At 37.0% G+C, this 24,116-nt stretch overlaps 1 protein-coding gene across 5 annotated transcripts in view; it reads right to left on the reverse strand.

The window, feature by feature from the left end:
• LOC104487336 (putative ATP-dependent RNA helicase DDX60) overlaps window positions 1–24,116 on the reverse strand; it is a 49,259-nt gene that overhangs the window by 21,217 nt on the left and 3,926 nt on the right. For 3 of the 5 annotated variants that reach the window (XR_015258423.1, XR_015258424.1, XM_086746708.1), the window contains exons 5-26: window positions 23,873–24,050; window positions 23,389–23,730; window positions 22,805–22,912; window positions 20,827–20,988; window positions 19,743–19,901; window positions 19,125–19,266; window positions 17,333–17,494; window positions 15,850–15,952; window positions 15,011–15,126; window positions 13,515–13,678; window positions 12,232–12,484; window positions 11,208–11,371; window positions 8,972–9,124; window positions 7,759–7,908; window positions 6,678–6,797; window positions 5,152–5,247; window positions 4,283–4,398; window positions 3,625–3,764; window positions 3,320–3,429; window positions 3,108–3,212; window positions 2,887–3,015; window positions 1,948–2,075 (exon numbers count right to left, since the gene is read on the reverse strand). Coding sequence is in view for 3 of the 5 variants with exons in the window: in XM_086746708.1 (XP_086602834.1) it covers window positions 1,948–2,075; window positions 2,887–3,015; window positions 3,108–3,212; window positions 3,320–3,429; window positions 3,625–3,764; window positions 4,283–4,398; window positions 5,152–5,247; window positions 6,678–6,797; window positions 7,759–7,908; window positions 8,972–9,124; window positions 11,208–11,371; window positions 12,232–12,484; window positions 13,515–13,678; window positions 15,011–15,126; window positions 15,850–15,952; window positions 17,333–17,494; window positions 19,125–19,266; window positions 19,743–19,901; window positions 20,827–20,988; window positions 22,805–22,912; window positions 23,389–23,730; window positions 23,873–24,050 (3,300 nt within the window). In the remaining 2 variants the exon portion in view is untranslated. Of the gene's footprint in view, window positions 1–1,947; window positions 2,076–2,886; window positions 3,016–3,107; window positions 3,213–3,319; window positions 3,430–3,624; window positions 3,765–4,282; window positions 4,399–5,151; window positions 5,248–6,677; window positions 6,798–7,758; window positions 7,909–8,971; window positions 9,125–11,207; window positions 11,372–12,231; window positions 12,485–13,514; window positions 13,679–15,010; window positions 15,127–15,849; window positions 15,953–17,332; window positions 17,495–19,124; window positions 19,267–19,742; window positions 19,902–20,579; window positions 20,666–20,826; window positions 20,989–22,804; window positions 22,913–23,388; window positions 23,731–23,872; window positions 24,051–24,116 lie in introns of those variants that run through there. The other 2 variants (XM_086746709.1, XM_086746710.1) reach the window with 2 other exon arrangements.

Raw genomic sequence — 24,116 nt, forward strand, 5'->3', positions numbered from 1 at the left:
TAACCTCTCCTTAACTTAAGCTTTTCAGATCTTCAGAGCTCAATAATATTAATTTGCCGTTTACTTTTTTTTCCCCTTTGAAGCTCAGATTGAATGATCTGATTTCTCTCTACCATTGAGTTTATTCAGCCATAAGGAGTACTAAGTGCTGGCAGCCTGTTCTTTTCCTTGGAGGCTCTAAGAAAATAAAAGCAAACTCTAAGTACTGTTTTTTCCCTACCAGCAATTGTTGCGATAGCAATTTGACTTCTGCAGCTCCAATACCTGCTCTCTCAGGAGTCTCCATTAATTCCATGCTAACATACTACTATACAGGATAACTGCTTTGCAACCTCAATCATCAAGAATGCCTTAGGGAGAAAAAGCTTACCAGCACCAATGAAGCATAAATATCAATTACTTCAAGTCACTGTCTACTACTTGTGAGGGCTACTCATCCCCTTTATCTCCATTAAAATTTCTCCAGACCAGGACATTTAACTGGGAAGATTTTTTTTTTTTTTTTTTTTTTTTAAATTCTGACTCTTGTCCCTTGTCTGACTACAAAGACACTGGGGAGGTCTACCAAGGGCTGTTACACTACACCTGTGCCTTAAAAGACACTGAGATAACAGATTTCTGTACCTTATCCCTTGATAGTTCATTTGATACCACTAGGTTCTGCCTCCATGCGCACTGGTCTGGGATGTGTTCTTGTCTCACCAGGATAAGTTATCATTTGTCTAGAATATTCAGTCCCTTGTCAGAGCCATAAGTCACCAAGAATTTCTAGAGACCCATCATTCCAGGGTAGGTGAGAGGAAGGCACTTATCCATCTCCCCTAGGGAGAAGCACCTTGGAACTTACTGAGTGCCTCAAAATGATGTTGCAGTTCATACAGCAGCCCCAAAATTATTCCCAATTTGAAGGAATTAAAAATACCTAAGAGCTCTTTTGAAAACTGTCCTTTTCAGATTAAAATCAGCCCTAACATTAATTTACAACTGCACTGTCACTGAGAAATAGAACAAGAAATAATTTACCAGCAACTAGAGTAATTTGAGATGTGCCATCAACATGTATATTCACTTTTTGCTTCTTCTTTTCTAGAGTTCTTTCAGAAATGCCTTTTTATCAACACCAAGAATGTGAGAACTGAAATGGCAGTAAGCATTCTACCCCTAATGTCCAGTGTAAGGAAGGGCAAGGCTTAATACTGAGATGAGAAAACTTTCAATTTTTAGATGATTGTTCCTATGCATTATTACAGTGAGAATATGCGCTAGACAACTTTACTGATAAGCAGCTGCTTTTTATTATTTTATTATTAAATCCAGCATTGAGGTACATCCCTATTTTACTAATATTAGCAACATCACTGACAGTGATGGCATTGTCAGAAGGCCCAAACTCAGCCATGTTTGATGTTATGTAATTACATCTCACATAGGTGCAAAACAGGTTGATTGATGCCTGTCACTGGATGCAAGATGAGATTGTTAGAGGCTATGCAGTGGAACCGTCACCATGTGACAAATGCAAACATTAACAGAACCTCATTCCACCCTTTTCCCTAGCAAATCTGCCCCTACATACACCATTTGCACCTCTAAATAAACAGCATACACTTTCCACAGTTGCACTGACTACACTGGGGCAAAGCAACTGAGAATCTGAGTCTCATTTTAATGTGATTCAGTTTCTTGTAATTTTCTCAGACATCATGCATGTATTCTACTCTTTCTACACAGTAATTAAATGGTCCCAGTTTTATTTCAGCTAAACTTTTAGTGCCATAAAGATACATGGGTTGATAGAGCTTGTAGGCCTTTACTTGGTATATTGTAAAGCAAACCTAACAAAATCATATAAATGGCATTTGCCAAGCCAAATCAATGCTTATCTCAAACACCCATTTTTCTGAATATAGGCAATACACATGTAATACATGGAATGTAAATACTTACATAAAAAATATGGCAGGCAACTTATCCATCTCATGTAATTTATCAACAAAGCTTGCAAAATGCTTCCACTTTTCTCGTTCTGAGCAATCCACAGGTTTTGGCTTAAGGTGCTCCAGTAGCTTGTTCACCTGACCAAAGTAGTATTATTGCAGAGATTTTAATGGCAGAAACTTCTGGCTGGAGGCTAACAAATATGAAGACTCCATTTTCCTATGTTGACTTCTATCAGCTCAATTTTTTAAAACCATTCAGAACTGCAGTAGCCACTTGCAGTTTACAGACTAAAAGATCTGCAAGTTATCAACCGGCTTTGGTAAGAGCTCAAAATGCAAATTGTTGTAGCATTCATGGCTACTATCACTGTGGAAATCATAAAGTATACTAACATACTGATTATGACATATTTTCACTTTTAAGTGTCATATTTCTAAAGATTTGGGTTTTGCCCCAGATATTATTTATTTTTCTCTTGGTTTTGATTCACCACCTCCTCATATTCCTTTTTATGACACAGGAATAGGTGGCTTCCAATCAAGAATTTGATTTTCTGCTCATTGCTTTAATTTCTATCTTTCACATGAAAACACACATACTCTCTGTGGTTACACAGAATGTTTCAAATAGGCAGCCAAAAAAAAGAGGTAGACTGAAAAAGCAGAGTAATGGTAAAATATTCTCACTAATTGTAGGAGGTACGTAAATGAACCACAAATTGAAATCTCACAGCAGTATCTGATCCCCAGAGAAGCTTGTGAAAACATTACCTTGAATAAGCTTATGGAATTGCTACAAATATTAGTGCTTATCTTTCAAGTATTGCAGCAGTTAAATCTAATACATAATGAGAGGATAAACTCCCATAATTATATTATTACATATTATTATTATTATATTAAAACTGCACACAATCTTACGAAAGTGTCCTGTAACAACTGTTACCTTCTGTCTTTGGCCAAGCACAATCCATCTGCTTAGCTCTTTCTTCAGTTCCTGTTCATATTTCCTCACATCTGCCTTTTTTATTACTACTTTATTCTTGAAAGAGACAAACTCCTCAGGATCTAGCTCCTGAAAAAAAAAAAAAACATTAATATAAAATATTGCAGTACTTTGTTATCTATTTATTTGGATACATTTTGCCCACAGCTGTGTATACACACCTGTGCCCTTGGCCACTTTTGCCAGACTTTTACCATTGTGTCATAAAGCTGGATGCTCTCTCGTGGAGATAGAGAAAGATCTAATGGAAAACCATAATTCTCAATCTGCAAGAAGTTTAAACAAAAGAAAAATAAAGGAATAATTTTCACTGAATCCATGTTGCCTAAATGTAACAGTTGCTAAACAAAGCTGATATTAGTACTATACTTACATGGTTGACTGTTAATGCAGCACACGGATGACAGTGTTCAATGACAAAATCACTGCCCTTTAGAGAACACACATACTTTTCCAAATCATTGTATCTTTCTTCATATAAGACTGTGAAGAGACAAAAAAATGCTGTCATGATACACTTGGTTGTTTTAAAAAGCAAGTATTTAGTCTTGCAAGATTTGTTTTTATTTAAAAGAAAAAACAAAATAAAATATGCTGAAGTTCACATAGGATGATTGAAGTTTTTGCAGAAATGACACTAAAATTTACGTCTTAGTTAAAAAATATTCAGATACACACCTAGTCTAACACGATATGACTTCTTTTGTTCTTGTACTTTAGATTTCACTTTACAGTTTCTTGTATTTTCAGTGTTCATAGAGCTTCTTTCTATTGTATTCTTAGCACGTTGCCAATACCTTTTCACAGACTGTAACCACCTACAGTGCAAGAATAAAATAAAAGAGTTGTAAAAAATACTTTTTAAAAATTGCTACAGCTATTACAGAAGAATTACTACGATCTGCTCAATTTCTCCTACAGAATTTCCAGTCTCCCTCTTACCATCTTCAGCACAATTTTCTCCAGCTTATACCAGGATGCGAACTGAAAAATGTGAAATAGCACTATTTTATATATAAAATATAGCACAGGTGTCTTCTCTGATGATGGAGAAGTGTGCTTATCAGGCTTTGGCAATTCAAATGCATATAAAAGCCTCCTAAATTCCTCTGCACAGGTCAATCGTAGGGTTTGAAGGAACAGCAGTGCCAGTTCTCATTACAAAGTTAAGACTTACAGTATCATTTTGTGTCAATTGGGGGAGTAATGGTAGCATAATCCATGTAACAATATAACTCCATATCACTTGCCTCCCAATAGTAATTGGCTTCTCTATCTAAAACAGCTCATATTCAATTTAAATACGCTCTTATGAGCAAGAAAATTCCACACATACTCAGTTAGGTGTTCTGGGTTACTGACAGTAGCAGAGAGCGCCAAAAATGGACACCGAATTGTCACCAGAAGATGCTCCCAAACCTCTGCTCCAATTTCACCACCAAGACAATGGACCTATGTTTTTGGGAAAAGGGATTAAAAGAAAAGAAGAAATGTTCCTTATCAAGGTGCACCCATAACAGTTGTTTTATGTTTTGGAAAAATCAAGAGAGTTTGTCAAGATCAGTACTGAATAATTCTTAAATTGTAGCAAATAACCACAAGATCCAAATCAAATGTCCAATAAATCCTTCTCCAGACTTCACTTGATAGCAAATTAATCTAAATCTCAATACTACATTCACTGTTTCTACCCTAGATACTCACTGGCACCATTAGCAGTTAATTCTATATACAAGAATGAATACAGTACGAATTTTAAATTTAGCAAGATTAATCACAGACTTTTTCCCTGGAAAGATTGACGAATATCATATGATGTGAAACTTGTATGATCCCAGTCTGGAATGCTCTGTTTGTGCCACTGTGACTAGCTTTTAGTTTTTCAGTTGACTGGCTTGAGAGAAATATAGGAAGCTCCTGGTAGCTTTGACTAAACTGTATGTCCTCTTGAGGACTAACAACAGTTTTAAGTTCTGTCACTGGAGTACATAAAAACCACTATCAGTGAACAGGAAAAAGCAACTAAGTCTGAAATAATATTTCTGAAAGGTTTGTTGGGTTGGGGTTTTTTTGTTTGGCTGGTTTTTTGGGTTTGTTTGGTTTTTTACCAGCAATGATGTGCGTAATGAAAAATTGAGTCACCCACATTTTTCCTCAAGATTTTTTGTATATTTGTTAAATTAGTTACTATGAAAAGATGCCTACCTCATCAAATATAACATATTGTATCCGTTTGGTCCAGTTCTGGCAACGAGGAGACAGCATCAAGATTTCTAAACATTGAGGCACAGTCACTAGTATCTAAGAAAAAAGGTTTGTAAAGCATTATTTTCAAGTAAACTGACTAATCAACTACAAATAGATTCTATATTTAAAAAGCACTTAAAAATATATAAGTATTTTATTTCAGGGTAAGTAAAAATGAGTGAATGATTTGTCACTGCTATCTTCAAGAAGGGCAAGAAAGAGGACCCAGGAAACTACAGCCTGGTCAGTATAACCTCAATCCCTGGGATCAAGGAGCAATTTGCTGGTGGTGCAACTCAAAGAGGTGATGGAGTAACTAATCCTGTCAATCATTTCCAAGCACGTGAAGAACAAGAAAGTCATTAGGATTACTCAGCATGAATTCACCTAGAAGTAGTAATGTTTGACCGACTTTGACCAACTTCTAGGATTAAATGACTGGCTTGGTAGATGAGGGGAGAGCAGTGGATATTGTCTTCAGTAAGGCTTTCAACAATATCTCATATAAGATTCTCAGAGACAAGCTGTTGAAGTGTGGGCCCAGAAGTTGGTGATTAGTGGTACAAAGCCTAGCCGGAGGCCAGGAACTAGTGGTGTACCCCAAGGGTCAATAGTGGGTCTGATCTTGTTTAACATCTTCATTAATGATCTGGATGATGGGGAAAAGTGTAGCCTCAGCAGGTCTCCTGATGACACCAAAGTGGGAGGAGCAGCTGATATGCCAGAGGGTCATGCCGCCATCCAGAGAGACCTAGACAGGCTGGAAAAATGGCCTGACTGGAACCTCATGAAGTTCAACAGGGAGATATGCAAAGTCTTGTACCTGGGAAGGAAAAACCCCCACGCACCAGTGTATGCTGGGGGCCTTCCAGCTGCGAAGCAGCATTGCAGAAAAGTGGATTTTTTTTTTTCACAGAACAGTGGAAAAATTGCACAGCAAAGTGGATCCTGCACTGAGGGTCCTGGTGGACCAAGTTGAACACGGGGCAGCAATGTGCCCTTGTGGCAAAGAAGGCTAATGGTATCCTCAGCTGCATTAGGAGGAATGTTGCCAGCAAATCAAGGCAGGGGATCCTTCCCCTCTACTCAACACTCATGAGGCCCCACCTGGAGTCCCGTGTCTGGTCCTGGTCCTGGGCTCCTCACTACAAGAGAGACCAACCTAGTGGCCTTCTACAATGGAATGACTGCACCAGTGTACAAGGGAAGTGCTACTGATGTATTCTATCTGGACTTCTGTAGGGCATCTACTGTATGCTGGCAACCATGGGATTTTAATGTTTTTTCTTTTAACCAGAGCAAGTAATAAAGTGCATGTCCCCTAAGAATTAATAGGGGGACAGGGTAGTACAGATATGCTTAGATTTTTCATGAACTTTGTATTTAGTAATGGCACAATTGTTATAATTAAAATTAACATTTTCAGAAGTCAAATGGAATACAGAAGGCATTATTATTGTGTATTAAAACACTCAAAAATATACCTGAGAATTCAAGACGTCATTGCGATAATCTCGTGTGAAGACTCCACACACTACCAATCCATCTGGAAGATTCTTGGTGAATCGACTGTATATAGTTCCCACCACTTGGTTTACAAGGGCCTTAAATAAAGCAGGTCATTAACAAAACTAGACAGTGTACGTCTAAAGGCATGTGATGGCCCAAGACAAAGACATTCCATTTTGGCACTGTTATTAACGTACTAGACTATAATGTACAATGTAATGTACATTGTCAACAATATTGTATGTCAACAATATTAACTTTAAAAAGAAATTATATTTGATTTTCAATTGTACTGAAATGCTTTCAAAGAAATTTAGTGTCGTGTAACACGAGTTATAAATTATAAATTCTGTATTTTATTTATTTTTCAAAGCAGTTAAAAATAGATCACATTCTACTGTGTTTACAAGCACTTTGATGGTCTAAAAGTCTAAATTGATTTTACTTATAGAAAACAATCCATAGATATTGTTACTGCATAACAGCACATGTAATTCACTATCCAAAAATCATATCATTGAAAATTAAAACAAGTTTTGGAAGAAATCAAAACATTGTGCCTCAGCACTTAAGTAAGTTTTTAAGTATTAAGACAGAACTCTCATCAAAAAATATCCCACTGCCTAGAGTTTCATAAATTTTCTCTTGAAGCATCTAATGGTGAACTCAATTAGAAAAAGACAACTTGACTTGCTTAGTCATTGTTCTGTTCTAATACCACTTTCACCATGTTGGTAGGCTTTTGGTACTCTCATCATTTACTTAACATGCTACTTACAGTGCTTTTGTATATATTAGTGTTTCTGACCTTAAATTAGCTATATAGATATTAATAGACAAAACTGTACATGAGCTTAAATAGTTTGAAGATTTTTTTTGTAAGCATACTGTTTTTAATAAATGTAGGTGTAAAACAGAATGTAAAGATTTAATTCCTAATTAAAAAAAAATATACATCAACTATATTGTGTAACAAGTTACCTCAAATGGTTTCAGAATCATGCTTAGAAATATCACAGCCATACATACAAAATATGTAGTAGGATGCAGCCTTACCTTTGTAGGAGCAACATACACAACTACTCCTTCATTGCTTGTTTTCAGAACTTTTTCCATGCAGTAGTATGATGCATATGTCTTTCCTGATGAAGTGGGAGCGACAATCACTGCAGACTCATTATTATCTACAGCATCAAGAAGTTCTCGCTAAAAGTAAAGTTGTTACTTATATCAAAATGTCTTGTTATGAAGCTTTTAGTGAGTAAACTAGCTCCTTCTGTGAAAATCCCTTATTTTTGCATGTAGAATTTATGTAGAAGATTTTAGACTACAGAAAGTCAGAGCCTAGCCATTTTAGGACTGTGTTCTTTTCTGTTAAACTGTCAGTGGAAAAAAATGGAACTGCCAAGTATAAGCTATTTCAATTATTTTGTCTGACACCGGTATTAGAATATTTGAAGTTCAAACATTGACATTTTCAAATTAAAAATAAAACCAGTTAACTCAGCAGTGGGTAGTTTACTTCCAAAAACTTAACTGTTTTACAGAAGGCAGGGTTTTTTTCTTCCATTATAATAGTTACATCAATAGAGTCTAAATATCTCTTCTGCTCCCTATCATACATGATATTATTCTGTTTTCTTCCGCATTACTGTTGTCCTCCATCCTCTCTTACCTTACATAGGTCTGTGAAAGTATGGGGGAAGAGGTATAGAAGAGGAAACAGAAAAAGTACTATATTTCTCTATCAGCACATATGCCAAGTTCCAAGTTGCTTTTCAAGCAAAAGACTTTTTTGTAGATATGGACATGCAAAGCAGCAAATTCAGATGGCCTCCTCAGTCCAATAATAACAAAAAAAAAAAAAATAATCTGAGTTAGACCTACTCTGCTTCAGATAGAAGAGTTCTTTCTCAACTCATACTATGGGTAATTCTTTAGAAACAAATAAGCAGAGGATGAACAGTCAGAGATTATCCAAATGTGGCATTACCACCATTAAATATGGTAATAAGTAGTGAAATCCCATGGATTTGGCATGTCTTATGTTGAATTCCTGGGCTGAGCTCTCTGTAGAAAAGCTCTCCATGTAGAAAGAACATAGAATACAGTCCAAAATGATCTACTGAATTTGTTAAAACTTATTAAAAAATTAAATTTGTTAAACAACACTATTTTTGACAAGTAGTAAAACAACACATTTTTAAATAGAAAAAAAAATCAAATATAATTTCCATTAACTTTATGCAAAAAGTTTGTATCTTATTACCTGCCATGTGTCTGGTATGAAATGTTGCACGCGAGGATCTAGATCATTTCTCTCTTCTCTAAGCAAGTAATAATCCATGTATTGTAGCTGAAAGCGAGCTGGGCCCACTTTGATAGCATAGTTGCTTATATTCTGGTTCTTACTTTCTTCTGTCTAGATGGTCAAATGAAAATTCAAGTTGGTTTAAAAGCTAGCAAGAGGTTAAGAAAATGGCACATCTTTTGCTCTGTGGAACTCTGCAAGCTTTGAAAAACACATGAAAGCAGAGGTGATATTTAAAAAATTTCTTGCAGAAATCTACACCATATAGCCTTACGTCAGGGTTATGCTTGTATCTGTTCAAAAGAGACTATGTTCTAAAAATGTCTTCCATAGCCAGTGGTGGTGTTGGTAGGTGTTTTTGTTTTCAGAAGAGCTAACAAAACTGGCTAGCAGGCAAAGCTCAACCTCTTCAAGCTGTTGCCTACCAGAGCCTTCTCATCCTGTATTTGTCTCTTTTCTTCAGCCTAACCTGACCCCTTGTGCAATGAATCACAGTTACTAAAGGAAATTCAATATAAAGACTGAGTGTGATCCCAAATTTTGTAAAGCATTATATTTTTAAACAATGCCAGTATATCCTAAGACATACCAAATTTAATTTTCATGGACATGTCTCATTACAACATCCTATTCTGAAAGCTGTTTAGAAAAACATTACGTGTTACAACATACACCAGAACATCAGAAAAATCACATAATAATCTAGGTTATCAGTGATGTCTGGATGACAATTAATCTAACTCACTGCTATAGAAGCAGGTGCAATTAGATCAAGTCATTCAAGGCTGTGTTCAGCCAAGTTTTTAATATCTCCAAGGATGGAGATTTCATAAGTTTTTCAGTTTCTTGAAAGAAATATCTTCAGTTAGTCCTGAAAGTTTCAGTTACTCCTAAAATTCTCCCAACTTTGCAAAAGTAATAATCAGAAATAAGCAGCTGCAAAAGTAATAGAAGATCCAAAATGCACTGACTGATCTAGAGCCCTTCTGAGCAAGACATTAAAATTGCCAATGTATCCCCTTCTATCACCACAGACCTTTACAACAGACTTTGAGATCCTCGAATCCTACAATCCTACTTCCTAAAATGTAATGTACTTTATCTGGGGCAAATACCCTTACAATAACTCTGTAGTCAAGGGCAAACAACCATCATACACAAGTTGAATTAATGTAGAAAAAAAGACACAAATAATTTCCGCTTTTCAAGGGAACAAAATTTCTTACAAAACAATCACTTCCTTCCTCACCTCTTAGTCCTGATTCTCAAGGAAGGATGATTGTTGTTGATAAACACTTTCCAGAAATAAGCTTCCAAAAATTTCTAACTCTACTGTGCCTGAAAAATGAGACACTTAAGTGACTGACAGTGGTTTTATGGTTCACTGTAATCTTCCTTCCTTTTGCTATTGACTCTATATTCTGCAGGCTGTGAGTTATATCCTTTCTCTTCTGCCTGAGAGCCACTTTAGCATTCCCTCTCCCTAATAACATCTCATCTACACACAAAAGTATCAAAACTGTTCTTAACATTAAATCAGTACATTGCCAACATGCAGAAAAGCATAAGGTCAATCCTTAGAGAAATTATTTCAGAGCTGAATTCAGTGTAACTACTGGTGGTCTCAACTGTGCTAACAAGGACAAGCAATCCAGTATCTGAAACTGTTTCCTTCAGAGGTGATCAGTAATACAATAACAACAGAATAGTTTTCATCCACCTCTGCAGTCTCAAGTATTTCCTTTTCTGAAGTAGAACATTTGGGCCTGCGCTCATCACTTAGCTTTTAAGTTATTTTTCACATGCAGAGTTCAGCTGATGTGATAAGTTGAACAGCAGGTACCTCTCGGAGACATCCAAGGTCTCAGGCAGACCTAACAAGAGCAAATCAATCTTGACGTATGCTTCAAAGGGTATCTTTGCAGACATAAAAAGTTCTATTTACTAAAGGGGAAGTGGCCTATTGTGCCAGCCAGCCCTCACATCAGGCAGAGAAATGTATCCATGGAACTAAAGAAGATTAATATCTCAAGCAAGAATAGACAGTTCCAAATCTTATGGCACAACACAAAATAAAATAAGCCCAATACAGTTCTTTTACACACTATTTGATGCTTAAGAAAACACCGCTGATATTCAGCTACGGATTCAGTTACAGTAGAATCATTACTATCTATCAAGTCTATCAAGTTACCTGGGCAGACAGAGAGCATGCCAAATTCTCAAATCCAAGAAGTCTTAGATATCTGGTCAGCTTTTGTAGATGTGATTTCTCTAAGAGATCTTGATATTTTTCAAGGAGGATATGAATTCTCCTCATGACTTGAACAGCTTTGCTTAAATCTTTAGATCTGTCGCCTTTAAAAAAAAAAAAAAAAAAAAGCCTGCAGTTACTTGCGACCCAACTGTATCATTGGGAGTCTTCCGATATTAGCTATTTTTAGAACAAACTATCTGTTCAACCACATTTATGACAATTCATAAGTTCATTTTTAAATGAACTTCATTTAAAGACAACTAGACAAAAAACAATCCATACTACTGTGACCTCTACAAGGAGTGGCACTGAAGACCAAGCACCCAAATAATTCTATCCTTTTCTGCACGCTCAGCTATAAAAGGAAGTCATACTTCTGACACCAACGCAATAACTGAGCTCCCTCTTTTCACCTTTCTGACCCACAGATTTGTTACTCAGTCTTATTAGCAACATATTTCACTCCAATGTTTACAGTCCTCCTCAACACGTTTAGAGCAGTGTGTGTTTGGACCCTCCTAACTGTGGGTATGGACTGAACAGTGAAACAGGAGATCACTAACCACAGCACAGACTTCTGCGCAAATCATTATAACCATTCAGACTGTGAGCTAACAATTTCAGTTAATTAAAGAATCCACTGCAATATAGATACATTTTAGTGTGCATGATACATAATCATTAAATATATATGCACAATTACTTATCTATGGAATGTTTACAAAGCAAAACAGGAAAGCACATACAATCTAATTTAATTGGATACTTTACAGATGACTCAAAGGACCCTGAAACTGCAAAAGGAGACCAGAACCTGTAAACACTTAAAACCACCTTTCATGCTCCTGAAACAGGAATGTATTTACCTGTCTTTATTCCAGCTGAGAATGTCCAAAGTGACTCAACATCTTGGCTAGGGGGAGTGGAAGTTGAATACTGAACATGAATTTGGCTATCATACCTTGCTCTCTGCAGTGTTCCTTCCACACTTCTAAACAGGCAGACAGTCCTGTCATTTCTATGCTGAACTTCACTGATTTACTCTTAAAGGTCTTGAGAAACTTCTCCAATTTATTTATTCCAACAGTCAGATTTGCTTTTATTTCCTTCTCAGTTGGTATACACAAGGCTTTCCATTGCTCCTGTTCTTTCTGTTCTTCTTTAGTTTTCAGTCGCCTGCTGTTTTCCTCTGCAATTGTTTCTGCTTTACTTTTCTATCCAATAAAATGAAGATAATTGAAACTAACCATCACTGTGTGCAAGCATCATCTGGAAAAAGTTAATCCATAAACTCAATCACAGCAGGTATATTATAGTTTTCAATTCATCTGTTTGCTGTGTTGTGTTTTGGGAATTGTTTAAAATAGTACTTCACTTTGAAGAAGATAAAATTTCTCAATCCAAATATATGTTGCTCAAAATAGCTTCCTTAGGCTTCATTTTAATCCAGTATAAAGCTTCACAAGTAGAATAAAAAAGCACAAATGTGGAAAAATAAAATAGCAAATGTCTGAAAGTTAAATTTCAGTCTTTTATTTTATACATGTGCAATAGTAACTCTGATCATATTGAGATGCTTTTCAATAAGTTAAATAAAATTAAGACTTCAACCTTACTTGAAGTTAAGAAAGTTATTTCGTATACTGACTTTTACAGGTAATTCAACAGGCCATAATCTGTAATCCGTAGTACAGTCTATTATGAAATATAACTCAAATTACTATTGCTCAGTATTGTTCATGAGTATGGAAGTACATGCTACATACCCTGTGATGTCTGACAATGTTCATAAGTTAGGATTAATTGAAATACCTACAGGATCTTTCAAAGAGAATGTTTCCAAAAAGTGCAGGGTAATAAATAATTTAATAATAGTTTTTCCAGTACTCCTCAATAGTCTCTTAAAGCAAAATTAAATTCATGAACACCAGTTTCCTTCACTCTACATTATAACACTGGCCATGAGCCAAAACTTATCAGCCTTTACAGAGTTCATATTTATTATTTATTTATTTATTTATGCCTGTTAAAATATAATCACTCATCAGAATTCCTAACTAGAAACAAAAATACTTTTGCCAATTACCTCATTAAATTTCGAGTACAAAGGCAATTCAAGTTTCTTCAACTGAGAACTACTAGTGCATTCAGAATATAAAACTTCAGCTGCGGGACTCATATAGTAGAAATCCTTTCCTGGATAATGGACAAAATACTTGGAAAAAGCAACTTGAATATACTCACATGCTTTTTTTGTGTCTTTTTAACAGCAGCATTAGCATTCCTTGACACATCCCCTTGATGTACAATAAGTTTTGAAGGGCTATCTTCTAAAGTGCTTCCATAAAAATGAAGAAATGTCTGTAACTTCTGTATTTGTCTTCTTTCTTCTGGATCTTTGGATTTTGCTGCAAACAAATATAATTGATTTAAAAAACACTCTGATAGAATTCCAGCCTAATCTATTTCCAAGAAAAGATACCTGAGTAATGGATAAATTTCCTACAAATTCCTCATTGACTTAAGGCCTAAATCACTTTTTCAAAGAGGCCGGTTACTAAGACTGACAAAAATCCAACAGTACATCAAATTATTTGGGAGACACGCAATAGACTCAAATTCAAACTACTTTAGGCACACATTAAAAACTCTGGAAAACTTAACAAGCAGGATGCCTGGAAAGAAATTATAACTATTTGAACAAAATGCCTAGGTTTCTCACACAGTCCATGAAAATGGGAAGGTGTCTTTCAAAGGCAATTCAGATTATCAGAAACAGACCTCTTCCCCATGAAAACAAGACTCTTGTCATAAGAACACAAATAAAGCTGCTGGAAGGACACTTATGCTAGCCAATGGAATATACTGAAACGAGCAGGTGTGTACTTCCACACTCAAGCCTAAGTATTTTTCTCTGCCCTAAAAATCAAAATTATGAGTCAGTTTCTGAGTGTTAAGACCCATCTCAGAAGATTTTTCTGTTTTTCACAAGAAAGACTGAAATGACACATGCCAGCATTCAGAGTATTAATGCAATGCACAGGAGAGAGAGGGCACTCTCTTCAGCTGGAAAGGACATGCGTCTTTCACTACAACATTACAGAAAGTGCTCTAGCTATTATTCTGCAAGGTCATGCCCTCCAAACTTCCAATTGAAATCACAGTGCACAGAAGAATGCAAAAAATCATCCAGTCAGAAAGATGAGCAGATGGAACCCTGGTTTCATAGGTCATCTGTGAAGCATTTCACAAGAAAAAGGGAACGTACCATGAACATCTGACCACAAGCGCTCATTCTGTCATACTCACTAGAGCTATTTAAGACAATACACAATGCATACACATAGCGTACAGGCATGTCACAGAATTATAGAATGATTTGGGTTGGAAGGGACCAACTAGTTACAACCCCCCTGCCACAGGCAGAGACACCTTCCGTTAGACCAGGTCACTCAAAGCCCCGTGCAACCTGACCTTGAACACTTCCAGGGATGGGGCATCCACAGCTTCTCTGGGCAACCTGTTCCAGTGCCTCACCACCTTCAGAGTAAAGAGTTTCCTCCTTATCAGTTTAACCAGTTTAAGTATGATTTAGCTATTGCAGTAGCTCTAGTTTGACAAGTATTTATACAGTTGAAAATATTTTCTGAAAGGAGAAGTCCTTCTCCAAAACCATGATAACCTTTACAACACTGTTCTAGCCAACACAGATACATGGGCTTTGCGTTAGTTTTTCTTACCATCAGCATTGCACTGTACTCGCTCGTATTCCTCAGTCAAAGGTCTGCCAGAATGCCAGTGACGAAGCTCATGAAATTCCTTGGATTTAATAAGTGAAGTAACTGAAGGATCATTGCTGAAATATACAAACATTGAACAGAGCAGAAGTTAAAAGTGTTTTCCAGCATCTCTAATGAAACATTCAAAAAGCTGGGTATTTATCAAAACACAATTTTACTGTGGCAGAAAAGCAACATAGGGTTTAATACTACTTCTCATACAGTGGGTCAAGATAATTCAGAAAAAAAATACTGAAAAACAAAGTAAAATCCCATTTTTTTCACTTATTTTCATACAGATTAATCACTGAATGCAATGTAGCTATGTAACTCATACAGTGGCTAAAAAATTCTCAGCAGCACAGAACCCACTCCCACAAGTAGTAGAGCAAATGTAAAGGATAATCTCTTCTTACTTTTTTTTTTTTTTTCTGTATTTTTATTTAACATTTTTCTTCTCCTGAAATCAATCTGAGTTTTACTATTTAGGATAAAGCCTTTCAAATACAAATTGTACATTTAGAAAAACAGTTCCAGAATGTAGAATAAAAAAATCACAGACTACAATGCAAACAAATAACAGTATGAGAAAATATGGATACATTGAGACCTTTTCCATTCTTGTTCTGAACTTTCTGTTAATATTTACACCAGGAAATGGAAATGTGAAATTTTACCCAGTCACAGCAAAAGCACTTCTACATTTGTACAAATTGAGCATAATATGGTTATAAAGTATAGTGGAGTAGAAAATAAGCCCATATAATATTATTTCATTAGAATAAAATTCATATATATACCTTCCTAAAACAGGTAGGTCTTTCAAAACATCTCCAGCATATTCTTTAACAAGATCAGATTTCACCGAGATTAGTCCAATCTTAGGAATTTCTTCTGCGTAGTCTTTAAAGTGTAAAAAAATAATTAATATTGTTTAATTAATAATATATTTAATTGAATATCATACTTCAAAATTCTGTCAGTTACATTATAAATGAAATTCTATAAAGTAAAATTGGCTAAAAGTAAGCAGCAGTTCACTAGTTGCCCTTTTCCTGTTTCTTCTTAAGCATGGGAAGAAGAATGAGGCAGACATCATTATTGCTTCTGAGTAGGTATTCTCATAATTCATTTTAGATGCCTATGCTAACTTTTTGAATGCTACAGTCCATTCCATTCCTGCACTGATTCCACAAAGACCACAGTCTCCTAAATACGCACTTTCAACTGCACTTACATTAGATGACTAAAGATGACACATAACACTGTGCATCCTTCCTACGTTTGAAGTCTAGCCACAACTTCAAGGTCTCCAAAGGAGACAGAGAAATAGGTAACAAATCCTGTGCCAGAAGATGGCTTAACATCCCATAGATAACATTGTAATTTTTTGCCCACTGGAGTCCACTTTGCCCGCTTAACATCTTTGAAACCAGCTGAAGAACACTCACAAACTTAAGTAGAATTATATTCTAGCCTTCACTGAACTTCTTACCAACTGTCTCTTCTAAAGATTTATACCATTTGACAGCTTTAAACTAAAAATTTGAAGGCTGTAACGAAACTGGTTCTCAACAAATGTCAAATGTCAGGGGAAAATCTCTACCTACTCCTTTCAGATATTCAGAACAGATCTTTTAAGTGTGGGAAGAAAACAATCTCCGAGCTGCCCATAGTTCCCCAACTATGGGCAACTAAATAGGATGATGGTGTAATTTAAGATACTCATGGGCAAGTCACATTCCTACAGCCTTCAAGAATTGCAATGTGGGCTACAGTGATGGCTGGACTCTCTCCCATTAGGGCAACAATTCTGTATTTCACTTAATTTGCTGCTCCCACGCCCAATACCTGCATAACCCTATATCAACATGTACAAAGACATTCCTCAGAGACAGTCTTCCCGCAACATAATTGTTATTTTACTTATAATTATTATGCTTTTTACTATTATTTCTATTACACTAATCATAATGTTTTTTTTACAACACACACAATAGATTTGGAGTAGCAATCACAGAACTAAACCCAATTCCTACTCAAGTCAGTAACAATAGTTGTGTTGTTTACACTGGAGTCCGAATTTCACCCATAAGGCCTAGTCAGACTTATTCTGGCATCAGCTGCAAGTTTTGCTAATAGGTTGAAAGAAAGGAAAAGAGGATCCATGAAGCATGGATTAGATTTGTGATTAGCATAAAATCAGATCACTACTTCTAGAGCTTTTTGTGATAGCAATTAAGATCACGCTTCTCACTCTCTAATTTGTGGAGTTGTCAGTACCTCTAAACACTGTCTGTTGCTGTTCAAGAAATAGTTGGGAGGTCTTTCGTACTGGGAAAGCATCTCCTAAGCTGTATTTCACAGACAATTTTTGTACAGTGTTCCATAAACATTGGTATTCATTCTCCAATTCTTTCCCCAATTCCTTTTCGAACTCTAATCCTGCACAGGGAAGAAAGAAAGAAAGAATAAAATAAAATTAAAAAAAAAAGGTGTTTTAAAATTAAAAGTTTCCTCAAATAGAACCTACTTATTCACATATGCAGCAACAGGCACAAAGACTTCAGTCCTATCAAAGGTCTTTGGTCATTAGAACAAACCAGAACAGAATGTTGTATATTCACAGTTTTTAATAGCCCAAGGTATAAATAACTAAATGTACTGAGATTATGTATTTTGGAAAAAAACCACCAGATTTAGACTGTCTGTGGGAGTCTGCAAGCTCCACAGCTAAAGAAGAGTTTCACAGAACCATAGAATAGTTTGGGTTGGAAGGGACCTTTAAAGGTCATCTAGTCCAACCTCCCTGCAAGAAGCAGGGACATCTTCAACCAGATCAGGGTGCTCAGAGCCCTGTTCAATCCGGCCTTGAATGTTTCCAGGGATGGGGCATCTACCACCTCTCTGGGCAACCTGTTCCAGTATTCCACCACCCTCATTGCAAAAAATGTTTTCCTTATATACAGTCTGACTCTACCTCTGTGTATTTTAAAACCATTACCCCTCATCCTATCACAACAGGCCCTATTAAAGAGTTTCTCCTTGTCCGTACTATAAGCCCCCTTTAGGTACTGGAAGGCCACTATAAGATCTCCCCAGAGCCTTCTCTTCTCCCAGAGGAGCTATTCTCCTCCGACAGGCTGAATAGCCCAAACTCTCTCAGACTGCCCTCATAGGAAAGGTGCTCCAGCCCTCTGATCTTTGCGGCCCACAAAGGTTTCTCTCACCTTTGCCTCCAGCAGGGTAGGATCTTGAATTGATAATATTCTTTTTAGTGCCCAATAATAGGTATCATTATAAAAATAAATGTTTCATATTCCTAATTTATATTTCCTTTAAAAAAATCCTCTACACTTGCTTTTCTGAGGTACACACAGGATATCTTGTGACTAGATTCATAAAGAAAGGGTTCTGTCTTAGTATCAGAGAGATAGGCTAATGGCAGAGGATTTCAGGTAAACAGAAGTACCGCAAAAGAACATTTGCTACATTTTTTTTTCCATACTTCCTTGCTCTGTCAGTTTTTGTAGCTTTTTTGTGAATCTTAACACATCTGATGGTGTTCTTAAAGCTCCAGCTCCCAAATTCATGTATTTATAAGACAATATATGATTTTGTCTGAAATCAATCTCATCTGAAATTAAAAATATCCAATGTCACAGTGACAGTAGAGATGGAATCTAGTTTCCATTATAGTGTTGCGCTAAGACAAAATGAAATGGATAGAAAACTGGCTAAAAACCATATGGTTGAGAATACGCAATAACAGTGACCCAGAGCTCTTACTACCTATGCAGTATATTTCTTCCTTTGCCTAAGTACAGGTGGCACACTGAAGATATGACACGGTGAAGTATTCTGAATGAGTACTAATGAAAGACACTACATGTGATCTTCTAGACTTAGCTATAGAAAAAAGATTCCCTATTATTCCACAAAAAAAGTATCCATTATAACATGGGCAATTAGAAAACTGTGCTCTTTTCTGCTCATACAAGCAGTTTTATTCCCATTTTGCAGATTAATAAAGTTAGAAATGTAAGAAAGCAAACTTTTCAACAAAGATGAATACCTTCAGTGCATTTGTTCTCATAGTAATGTGCAAGATTCATGAGCAGTGAATCATCATTTAAGTCAGGCAGGTAAGTTAAATCCAATTTCCAATCATTTGTATCACTTAGCTGTGTCAGAGCAAAATACGTACACAACTGTTGCTGTTAAAATAAAGCAAACAGTTAATTCCTATGGAGCATCTTTTCATGTGGAGGGATTAAAGCATCTCCAAAGCAAGGTTGACTACCACAGATTTATGAAAAACACCACAGTCACTTGACTTCTCCGTGATCAGGAAAATGCCTTCACTGTTCTCCTTCACTGTTATAACTAACTTTAAACAATAAAAAGACTTTCCATCAAACTTCTCATACTGGATGAGACCAAGTACCCTAACACTAATGCTGGCTAACTGGAGATGTCTAAGAGGTCAAGTATAGAGATATTGCCCCAAACATTCTCCTAGCCCCAGTAACTTGTGTCTCACAGGATTCCTGAACAAAGTAAGGTTTGTTTCCAGCATGTACATTACATTCTTTGATCTCATCAAATGACTGAAGTAGCATACAAAGGAAAATGAAAACTGAAATGACAATTGCACCTGATGGGAGAGGAAGTAAGATAGTGCTACACATACCATTTTTATTAATGGCAAAACTTGCTTAGTCCAGCAGGATTTCATGATCCTGATCTGGGCTCTCTGTGAAAGAGGCATGTGAAGAAGAAAAGCCACTGTAAGACACTGAATCCTACAGAGGTCAGCTGCTTCTTCTGGAGACAGAGGTTTACTTCTTCCCTGTTGAGAGATGACAGATAAAAAGTTGACCATGTCCTTCAGTGAAATAATTGTGTTCACTGTTAGTTAACTCAGTGGTTTACACTATGTCAAATAATATTGATCTATTTAAACAATTTGCACATTGTAATTACTTGTGGATACACTTACTTCAAAATGAACATTCTTGTAGTGCTGGTAGATGCATATCCATCATCGTGTAAAAAAAACAAACAAACAAACAAACAAACAAAAAACAAACCACCACCACCAAAAAAACCCCACTGAACCAAAAACCAAACACAAACCACTCTTTTCCAAAATCAAGACAAAACTTAAAAACAATTGTCACTGTGTCTGGCTAGAAATGTTATTAAGAGGAAAAGTTAATATCTAGATATAGGCCTCTTTTCTCAATTGCACAGCAAAAAGTCTGTACAGAAATCCAGCTGTGCTATCCACTCACAGATATCCTGTAGTCCACTGAATACGTGTCTTAAAAGATTACTGATATATTGCATCTATATTAACTTGATGAAAATATAAATCTTGCAGTATGGTCACAAAAATAATGTCATGACCACATCTAGAAAAACTTTTTTTTTTCTGAGATATCTTGCTAACTTCAGGAAAAGTGTATTCCTTTGTAAAAACTAGTATGGCACTGAACATTAGGAAAAGAAAAATGAGTGCAACTACCTTCTGAGGTAAAGCTTTCCCCAGGAATAGCCAGTCTGGCAAGGGGTACAGTGCCATCTACAGAGACACTGTGCTCCTTTAGAAAAGCTGTGGCCACTGTAATCAGCTGAACCAGATTACTCACAGAGCGCGGTCACAAAGGAAGCAGCTAGGCCTCTCTTCAGTTTGGGATGTAGAAAGACATCCATCTCTCCTGTTAGCAAAATTTTTATAGACACTATGCTGAAAAGATATAAAAAATTCTTACTCTTGCTGATCGCTTTGTCTTTGTTCTCACAGATGTACTGGCATTTTCCAGCATCTTGCTGTATATTTTTAATGCCACAGAAGAAGCAAGAACACAGACCACACGTCGAATATCAGATCCTTTAGGCCACAGTTGTTTCAACAGCTGGACAGTCTGGCAAACCTGTAGTCATAACATTATGAACAGCACAAATGACTGCTATAATAAAAGTTACCAAAAAAGGACAAGGTTTATCCTTTACAAAGTTCCACCAGAGAAGTGGAGAAAAAGGATATGAACACTACAGAAGGAAAAGTGGGCACAATCATTACTGAAAAGAGTTCTTTTTTGTCATGTTCCTGAGGACACCAGCAGCCCTGACTGTCCCTGCGCAGCCCCTGGGGCCTGCACCCACCTGACCAGGGCCCCATTTCAGCCTCTTAGGGCTGTCAGTCCCCGCCCCACCAATGCTCCAGTGTGGCATATTGGCGAGACAGCAAGTGAGCCCAAAAGGACATGGTTTATTTCTACAGCAGTGTTTTATACTCTTTACCCAGATGCTCTTTGTCTACAATCTCTATTCCTATAGGGCAACCTTTTTGCACGAGCTCTACCACCCTGCTATTTGTCCAATTAGCTTTACGCTCTCGATTGACGTTGTATCATTGCTCTTCTTCACACCGTTGCTTCTCAGCACGTACTCTTGCTTTGTCCATTGTGCTCAGGTCCTGTTTGCTTCGATACATTCCCCCCTGTTCCCATCTGCATTACTCGCTTTGCTACATTCGCTTACATCGATACACTTGCTCATATTCCCATCCACTACACTCCAGCAGTGCCAGTCTCCAGCTCCCCATAGGCCAGCAGGCTGACAACCTGGTCTGGCCTCATCCCATTCCCAGGGAGGTGGCCCAGCTCCCAGGGTTGCAGCTGCCCCTCGGCTGCCCTGCTCCTGGCTGGGGCAGTGGGTCAAGGTCTGGCTACCAGGCCCTGCCCTGCCTGCCCTCACTGCACCCCGATGCGTTTCTTCTCCTAGGGTACCTAATTATTGAACTTGCCTCAGGAAAGATAATTATAATAAAATATTAGCAGTAGCCAGGCAGCCATGTTTCTACTGACTTTAAAATACTTTCTATTTTTTAATGGACTGAAAAATAATCAGCTTGCTGGACCAGTATCATTCCCACTGAAGATCAAGGAAGCCTTGCTGCTGTTCTCTGCAGGACCACAAGTACAGTCACAACACTGTAGTGTAACTTAACACTCAGGAAAATTGCAAGGGTATATTAGGCACTAAAGGTATAACATACACACAAAATACCAAAGTTTTAGGGTTAAAATATTGATAGACAAAATTAATAAATCTATCATTTTAATCATGGGAGCAAAGACCTTGCAACTGTAATCAAGCTCCTAAAAAAAATTCCCAGATTGTGAACACTTTTATAGCTAACAGAGCGTGCAAGCTTTGGCAGCTGCAACAGAGAGGTTTAGATTTTGAGATGTCTCTACAGATAAGGTTGCCACTGGCAGCAGTGCTGACTCTTGCCCGCCACTGCTGAACATACCCTCCCACACTCTACACTCAGGAGCCAGCTGCTGCTGTGGGGATAAGGCAATGGCCACAGCGTGCCCAGAGGGTAGTAGCCACAGCCCCCCAGATAGCTAACGGTGGATTTACACCACAGATGGTGTTTTATACTGGATGGGCTGGTTTCTACATGATCAAGACAGTCGCCAAGATGGAAACATCCCTTAAGCACCCCACCAATTAGCTTCCAGCTGAACTATCCTACTTTAGTGAACTTTAAAGAAAGAAACAGCTTCAAGCCGCTCTAAAGAGGAGTGGGCATAGAGGAGACCTTCTTAGACTCAGAGCATCACTTCAGCATATAAAAAAGCACCTAGTTCTCTTTAGGAAAGAACTTCAGGTAAAGGAATGGATGAAGACAGTCAACCAGAGGAGAAAAAGGAAAAAGGATCAAAGAGGTCCAATTACCTCTTCTTCTATGGTTTTCAGGCTTAGCTTGAGATGTTCATATAGACACACGAATGGTTCTCTGTACTTGACCAGGTTTTCACAGGCATATTGCAGATCTCGTTTATACTAAGAAGCACAGAAATCAAAGTTATATATGAAAGTTAATAGACACAATGCATCAGGGACTACAGAAACCACTCAGATATATAACAAACCTCAGTCTCCAAGAAACATTTATTCTAAATAAAACTCCTTTAAAAATCACAACCCTGGCCTAAATGCTAGTCTTGTCTACCATATTACAAGTCAGCTAAAACAAGTGATACTGAAGATACAGGAAAGGCTGTATGTGAGACTACCATATCTTACATGAACAAGGACGTGAGATAAGACTACAGAAAATAGGGCAGGAATTTGCCACCAATCACAACGTTTGCCTGCTAAGGATTTCAAAATTAGTAGATTAAAGATACATAAAATAAGCCAAGTATCAGTGCTTTATAATTTTAATATGTAAAATATTTATATTTTTTAATTAAATCTGTTAAGTAGAACTATCACCGTTAATGCAAACCAACAATGGAGTTGTGTATGTAACTTACCTTCTGAAAAAACAATCTGTGTTTAAACACATTCTGAACGTGGTATCCATAAACTCTAAGAATATCATACTCCTGTCCTGAAGCAAGTACGACATTTATTTTCTTTGACAATGAATGAGCAATTAAAATAGATAAATAGTCTGTTTGGAGAGAGGTCAGTCCTACGTCAGATACGATGATGAAGTAAGGATAGCTTTTCTTCAGGAAAATCTCCCATTTGGATGATAAACAATTTGAAAACTCTGTATGAACAGTGGTGCCTGTGTTATGCCTCAGGTGCTCTATTAACGCAGTACGTAAGAAAAGAAAACAAGGATATGGAAAGTACATCTGTTCTGCATCCTGTGGGAGATAAAAACAATGAAATTATTCATTTACATTTGTTGACCAAATGAACAGTTTCCCAATCCTGATTAGAATCAAGCAGCTGGTTTTGAAGGAGTGCAGTGGTTTGAAGAGCAAATAAATGTTACTTGGTCAGTACCTTGAAGAAAACAATGACATATTTTGCTCCTTTTTCAGTGAAATCCTGCAGGAAGCATTCAATTTGGTAGAAGAAGTTTAGATATTGTATCTTCTCATCTAAAAACATAAGTAGTAAGGAATCTCCATCTATGACAAAGAATTCAGACTCAACAAAGTCTTTTAACAGACTGACATACCTGAAAGAAAAGGAAATAGCACATACATAACATTACTCCAAGAAATGCTGGAGACATGGGATAAAA

The sequence above is a fragment of the Chlamydotis macqueenii genome, chromosome 4 (assembly GCF_036417535.1).
Source record: "Chlamydotis macqueenii isolate bChlMac1 chromosome 4, bChlMac1.mat, whole genome shotgun sequence".
NCBI lineage: Eukaryota > Metazoa > Chordata > Aves > Otidiformes > Otididae > Chlamydotis > Chlamydotis macqueenii.